At 48.6% G+C, this 7,690-nt stretch overlaps 1 protein-coding gene across 1 annotated transcript in view; it reads right to left on the bottom strand.

Annotated features, from left to right (window-relative positions):
* Positions 1 to 370: 370 nt before the first annotated feature.
* The window catches only part of LOC144694279 (growth hormone secretagogue receptor type 1-like), a 33,124-nt gene continuing 25,804 nt past the window's right edge, over positions 371 to 7,690 (bottom strand). The window contains exon 2 of the mRNA XM_078564617.1: positions 371 to 675. Within this exon, the coding sequence (XP_078420743.1) occupies positions 371 to 675 (305 nt within the window). The remainder of the gene's footprint in view (positions 676 to 7,690) is intronic.

Raw genomic sequence — 7,690 nt, 5'->3', positions numbered from 1 at the left:
CAGTGAGTTCAATTAACCAGTTGACTGGGTACCAACATAAATTTACTTGTTTCAAGGTAGCAGCTGAAATACTTAAATGCTGGCATCAGAAATGCTGCCCAACAGTTTTTTGGATGATCTTGATCTGCAGTCTGAGCAGGCAAGGTGAAAGGGACACCGAAATCTTCTGAATCATGCGAGTTTTGTTTTGTTTTATCATGGTTGCCAAAACTGTGGCCATTTCATCCTCCTCCTCACTGGGGCCACAGCCCTTCCAGCTCATGTAACATGTGGCTAATGCACGCTTTGTCCAACTCGCCATGCCTGCCTCCAGCTTGCGCATGGCTACGAATGAACATTGTGACCGTAACTCTTGGTTGCTATGCAGTGGTCAAGTGCTGATGCTGGTCTCCGTCCAGGCTGGACAGCTCTCACCCTTGACTGTTGACGGAATTCTCCTGGGAGCCTTCTTGACGTGAAACAGTTTGAGGGCGGCGACACGATATTTCTTGGACATGATGTTGTAAAGGATGGGGTTGATGGCGGCACTCAGATAAAAGAGGACGAAAGAGACCAGGCTGCAGTACTGGCTGATCTGGAGCATCTCGAAGGTCCCGGCCTCGGAGGACTTGGTGAAGAGGTAGCGGCCGACGTGAAATGGCAACCAGCACAGCACAAAAGCGAACACAACGACAGCTGCAAGAGAAGGAGGAACAGAGCTTAGTCAGGCATTACAAAGGCTTGACTGTCCTGAAACTGATGCAAATGGCTTCTAGAAACATTGCTTTTTGACGAGTTATACAATATTACAAGGTTAGCAACTGGAAAAGAGAAATGATCAGTTAGGGTAATCTAGTGATCATGGCTTCATTGCTAGTTTAGGCATCTTGCCATTTTCAGATTGATCTTCCCACATTACAACAATGAATGTATTTCAAAAGCACTTCGCTGGCTGTAAACCTGAGGCTGAACCTGATCATTCACAACTATGGCGTCCTGTTTGATCCTGAGCTGAACTTCCAACTCGTATCTTCACCATTACCAAGACTATGTACACCCACCCTTGCCTTGCCTGTCTCCACCACTCCCTCAGCTCGTCTGCTATTGAAACCCTTATCCATGTTCTTGTTATCTCTGAACTCAACTACTCCATCTCCTGGCCAGTCTCCATCCTTCATAAACTTCAGCTCACCCTGACTTGGCAGCTTATATCCTAACTCACACCAAGCTTCATTCACCATTAGCCACCTGTTTTCTCTAACCTGCATTGGATCCCAGCCCTTTAACACCTCAAATCCCTCATTGCCTCACCCCTTTCTATCTCTGTAAACTCCATCATCCCCACAACCCTCTGAGGCCTCTGCACTCCTCCAATTTTGGCCCTTACACATTGTGGGGAAACAGTGGTGCAGTGGACTAGTAATCCAGAGGCCCAAAGCTGGGTTCATGGGTTCAAATCCCACCATGATAGCTGGTAGAATAAAATTCAATTAATAAATCTGAAATTGAAAACTAATCTCAGTAATTGCAGCTATGGAGCTATCATTGATTGTTGTAAAAACCCATCTGGTTCAGCAATGTCCCTTAGGGAAGGAAATCTGCCATCCTTACCTGCTCTGGCCTACATTTGACTCCAGACCCACAGCGATGTGGGTGATTCTTAACTGTGCTCTGAAATGACCCAGCAAGGCACTCAGTTCAAGGGCAAATTTTTTAATTAATTCACGGGATGTGGGCTTCACTGGCTGGGCCAGCATTTATTGCCCATCCCTAGTTGCCCTTGAGAAGGTGGTGGTGAGCTGCCTTCTTGAACCGCTGCAGTCCATGTGGTGTAGGTACACCCACAGTGCTGTTAGGGAGGGAGTTCCAGGATTTTGACCCAGCGACAGTGAAGGGACGGCGATATATTTCCAAGTTGGGATGGTGAGTGGCTTGGAGGGGAGCTTCCAGGTGGTGGTGTTCCCATCTATCTGCTGTCCGTGTCCTTCTAGATGGTAGTGGTCATGGGTTTGAAAGGTGCTGGCTAAGGAGCCTTGGTGAATTCCTGCAGTGCATCTTGTAGATGGTGCACACTGCTGCTACTGTGTGTCGGTGGTGGAGGGAGTGAATGTTTGTGGATGCGGTGCAAATCAAACAGGCTGCGTTGTCCTGGACGGTGTCAAGCTTCCAAAGTGTTGTGCGAGCAACACTCATCCAGGCAAATGCGGAGTATACCATCACACTCCTGACTTGTGCTTTACAGATGGTGGACAGGCTTTGGGGAGTCAGGAGGTGAGTTACTCGTCGCAAGGTTTCTAGCCTCTGACCTGCTCTTGCAGCCACAGTATTTATATGGCTAGTCCAGTTCAGGTTCTGGTCAATGGCAACCCCCAGGATGTTGATAGTGGAGGATTCAGTGATGGTAATGCCATTGAATATCAAGGGGCGATGGTTGGATTCTCTCTTGTTGGAGATGGTCATTGCTTGGCACTTGTGTGGCATGAATGTTACTTGCCACTTGTCAGCCTAAGCCTGGGTATTGTCCAGGTCTTGCTGCATTTGGACATGGACTGCTTCAGTACCTGAGGAGTCACAAATGGTGCTGAACATTGTGCAATCACCAGCGAACATCCCCACTTCTGACCTTATGATGGAAGGAAGGTCATTGATGAAGCAGCTGAAGATGGTTGGGCTGAGGACACTACCCTGAGGAGCTCCTGCAGTGATGTCCTGGAGTTGAGATGATTGACCTCCAACAACCACAACAATCTTCCTTAGAGTTTTCCCCCTGAGCCCCTGAGGGCTCCTTGATGCCACACTCGCTCAAATGTGGCCTTGATGTCAAGGGCTCACCTCACTTCGGGAGTTCAGCTCTTTAGTTCATGTTTGAACCAAGGCTGTAATAAGGTCAGGAGCTGAGTGGCCCTGGCGGAACCCAAACTGGGCATCAGTGAGCAGGCTATTGCTAAGCAAGTGCCATTTGATAGCACTGTTGATGACCCCTTCCGTTAGTTTACTGATGACTGATAATAGACTGATGGGGCGGTAATTGGCCGGGTTGGATTTGTCCTGCTTTTTGTGTACAGGACATACTTGGGCAATTTTCCACATAACCAGGTAGATGCCAGTGTTGTAGCTGTACTGGAACAGCTTGGCTGGAGGGGAGGCAAGTGCTGGAGCACGAGTCTTCAGTACAATTGCCGGAAGATTGTCAGGGCCCATAGCCTTTGCAGTATCCAGTGCCTTTAGCCGTTTCTTGATATCACGTGGAGTGATTCGAATTGGCTGAAGACTGGCATCTGTGATGCTGGTCACCTCTGGAGGAGGCTGAGATGAATCATCCACTCGGCACTTCTGGCTGAAGATTGTAGCAAATGCTTCAGCCTTATCTTTTGCACTGATGTGCTGGGCTCCTCCATCATTGAGGATGAGGATATTTGTGGACCCTCCTCCTCCAGTGAGTTGTTTAATTGTCCACCACCGTTCACGACTGGATGTGGCAGGACTGCAGAGCTTAGATTTGATCCGTTGGTTGTGGTATCGCTTAGCTCTGTCTATCATTCGCTGCTTATGCTGTTTGGCACACATGTAGTCCTGTGTTGTAGCTTCACCAGGTTGACACCTCATTTTTAGGTTTGCCTGGTGCTGCTCCTGACATGCCCTCCTGCACTCTTCATTGAACCAGGGTTGATCCCCTGGCTTGATGGTAATGGTAGAGTGAGGGATATGCTGGGCTCTGAGGTTAGAGAACTGTTTGAGTACAATTCTGCTGCTGCTGATGGCCCACAGCACCTCATCGCTGCCCAGTCTTGAGTTGCTAGATCTGTTCAAAATCTATCCCATTTAGCACGGTGGTAGTGCCACACAACATGATGGAGGGTATCCTCAATGTGAAGGTGGGACTTCATCTCCACAATGACTGTGTGGTGGTCACTCCTACTGATTCTGTCTGTGCAGATGCATCTGCGACAGGCAGGTTGGTGAGGATGGGGTCAATTATGTTTTTCTCTCTTGTTTGTTCCCTCACCACCTGCCGCAGACCCAGTCTAGCAGCTATGTCCTTTAGGACTCGGCCAGCTCGGTCTGTAGTGGTGCTATCGAGCCACTCTTGGTGATGGACATTGAAGTCCCCCACCCAGAGTACATTCTGCGCCCTTCCCACCCTCAGTGCTTCCTCCAAGTGGTGTTCAACATGGAGGAGCACAGATTCATCAGCTGAGGGAGGGCGGTACGTGGTCATCAGCAGGAGGTTTCCTTGCCTGTGTTTGACCTGATGCCATGAGACTTCATGGGATCCGCAGGCTATGTTGAGGACTCCCAGGGCAACTCCCTCCTGACGGTATACCACTGTGCCGCCACCTCTGCTAGGCATGTGATGGTGGTGGGGCAGGACATACCCAAGGATGGTGATGGTGATGTCTGAGACATTATATGTAAGAAATGATTCCGTGAGGATGACTATGTCAGGCTGTTGCTTGACTAGTCTGTGAGACAGCTCTCCCAATTTTGGCACTAGCCCCCAGATGTTAGTAAGGAGGACTTTGCAGGGTTGACAGGGCTGATTTTGCCATGGTTGTTTCCAGTGCCTAGTTAAATAACGAGTGAATTATGGATGGACAACAATTGCTGGCTTTGCCCGTGATGCCCACATCCCATGAAAGAATAAAGAAAAAGAAATTCTAACTCTTTTCCCCCACCATTGACAGCCTTTAGCCATTTGGCTCCTGATCTCTGGAATTCCCTCCATCTTTCCATCTCCAGCTTTCCCTTCAAGATCTTCCCAAAACCTCAGCTTTTTAGCCAAGCTTCTAGTCTCCCTCCTAATATCTTTGTTTGTGTGGTGTTGGTTATTTTTTGGATTGATTACTCCTCTGCAAAGCACCTCAGGACATTTTGTTCTCCTATGTAATGCAAGTTGTTGTTGTGGTAGAAACCCAGAGACCATAGGAAGAGGAGGAAGCCATTCAGCCCCTCTAGCCTGTTCCAGCAGGCCATGGCCACATTTGCCTCATATCCCTCGATACTCTTACCCAACAAAAATCTACCAAACTCAGGCCTTGAAAGCTCCAAATAACCCCCAGGATCCATCAAATTTTAGAGTCATAGACTCATAGAGGTCTTCAGCACAGAAAAAGGCCCTTCGGCCCATCGAGTCTGTGCCAGTCAAACAAGCATCTAACTATTCTAATCCCATTTTCCAGCACTAGGCCCATAGCCTTGTATTCCATGGCATCGCAAGTGCACATCCAAATACTTCTTAAATGTTATGAGGATTTCTGCCTCTACCACCCTTTCAGGCAGTGAGTTCCAGATTCCCATCACCCTCTGGGTGAAAAAATTCTTCCTCACATCCCCTCTAAACCTCCTGCCCCTTACCTTAAATCTATGCCCCCTGGTTATTGATCCCTCTACCAAGGGGAAAAGTTCCTTCCTGTCTACCCTATCTATGCCCCTCATAATTTTATACACCTCAATCATGTCCCCCCTCAATCTCCCCTGCTCCAGGGAAAATAACCTCAGTCTATCCAATCTCTCCTCATAACTAAAACTCTCCAGCCCAGACAACATCCTGGTAAATCTCCTCTGCACTCTCTCTAGTGCAATCACATCCTTCCTATAATGCAGATTCCAGAACTGCACGCAATACTCTAGCTGTGGCCTAACCAGCGTTTTATACAGTTCCAGCATAACCTCCCTGCTCTTATATTCTAGGCCTTGGCTAATAAAGTCAAATATCTCATATGCCTTCTGAACCACCTTATCTACCTGTCCCGCTACCTTAAGGGACCGGTGGACATGCACACCAAGGTCCCTCTGATCCTTGGTACTTCCCAGGGTCCTACCATTCATCGTGTATTCCCATGCCTTGTTTGTCCTGCCCAAGTGCATCACCTCACACTTATCCGGATTAAATTCCATTTGCCACTGATCAGCCCATCTGACCAGCCCGTCTATATCCTCCTGTCATCTAAGGTTATCCTCCTCACTATTTACCACCCCATCAATTTTCGTGTCAACATTCAAGCCTAAATCGTTTATAAAAACCACAAACAGCAAGGGACCCAACAACGATCCCTGTGGAACCCCACTGGACACAGGCATCCAGTCACAAAAACACCCCTCGACCATCACCCTCTGCTTCCTGCCACTCAGCCAATTCTGGATCCAATTTGCCAAATTGCCTTGGATCCCATGGACTCTTACCTTCGTTATCAGTCTCCCATGTGGGGCCTAAAGAAAAGCCTTGCTGAAGTCCAATTAGACTACGTCAAATGCATTGCCCTCATCTACACACCTGGTCACCTCTTTGAAAAATTCAATCAAATTGGTCAGACATGACCTCCCCTTAACAAAACCATGCTGACTGTCCTTGATTAATCCCTGCCTCTCCAAGTGGAATGAGTTCCAGATTTCCCCTGCACTTTGTGTGGAAAAGGTGCCTTTTTGATAACATCCCTGAACGGGCCTAACACTAATTTTAAGGTAATGTCCACACTTATTGAATGGAATGAAGTGAATCATTCTGTTAGAGAGTTGGCACACTGTTGTAAACTTCATCATCCTATGGCTGTCATTGTGTGGAGATTCCCCGTGGCAACAGCGGGAGAAATCAGACAGGGCTGCTCGCAATTGGGTGAGCCTTCAGTTTGTGATTTTCTGCCTCCACCAATGACCACGGGGTGATCCAGAATCTCTAGGCAGAGTTCTCTGCCTGTCGGGCGGGCGGGCCCGACCCAATCTCCGGCGGGCGGGGAGCTGATCCCTGCCGGAGAAGCGGGACCCGCCGCCATTTTACATGGACGGGCCAATTAAGGCCCACCCAGCGTGACATCCGGCGGGAAGCGCTATGCGCTCCCTGTGTGGGCGGGAGGGATTCCCCAAAAGCGAGAGTGCGCTCTTTCACGCATGCGCACGAAAGAGCCACATCTCCCTGAGGCTGCACTTAGCCTCAGGGAGATCACTGACAGTTTGAAAAATAATAAAAATAGAAAAAAAAATTCCCTAACATTTCCCCCTCATGTGACAATGTCACATGAGTTGGGACATGTTCATAAGTTACAATACAACTTTATTAAACTTTTTAAATCCCTACATGAAACCTCATCCCGCCGCTGGATGAGGTTTCATGTTTTCTCTATTTGCCGCCGGGGCTCCTGGCCGACCCGCCAACCTTAAGGTTTAATTGTATAATTGATCCTGTCAATGGCCTCAATTGGCCATTGACAGGTCGGTGGGCCCGCAGCTGACTTTGCTGAGCCCCCGCCTTCCTGAAACTTTAAATGGGGCGGGATGACATCGGGGGTTCCGCCCGACCTCATCCCACGTCATTTTACGTGTCGGCGAGCGGGCCCCACCCCCTGCTCGCCGACGGTAAAATCCTGCCCTCTGACTCTGCCTCGCCGGATGAGCAGCTTCTCTATCCTGCCAGCCTCCCCCCGGAGTTGGGAAGCCTCCGGAATGCTTTTAACTGGTGCAAGGGAGTAAAGACAGCAGCTTACAGGAGAAAACGTTTCAGATTTATTCCAGGATATCTAATGGATTGAAAGGTTCAAGAAAAATACGGTGCTTTTAGGACAAAGTACATACGTGGGCAAAAGTTTTCTGCAATGTAGATCCAAGAATGTTGATGTAATCCCAATAAGATTCATAAATAATGGACAAGGGGCCATGAGTCATGTGTGTAGCTGTGTTATGTACTCCCAACTGCAGGAACCTCCACACCAGTGTCAGA

The sequence above is a fragment of the Cetorhinus maximus genome, chromosome 19 (genome assembly GCF_964194155.1).
Source record: "Cetorhinus maximus chromosome 19, sCetMax3.hap1.1, whole genome shotgun sequence".
In the NCBI taxonomy this organism is placed as follows: domain Eukaryota; kingdom Metazoa; phylum Chordata; class Chondrichthyes; order Lamniformes; family Cetorhinidae; genus Cetorhinus; species Cetorhinus maximus.
This window is presented reverse-complemented; position numbering and strand designations above follow the sequence as displayed.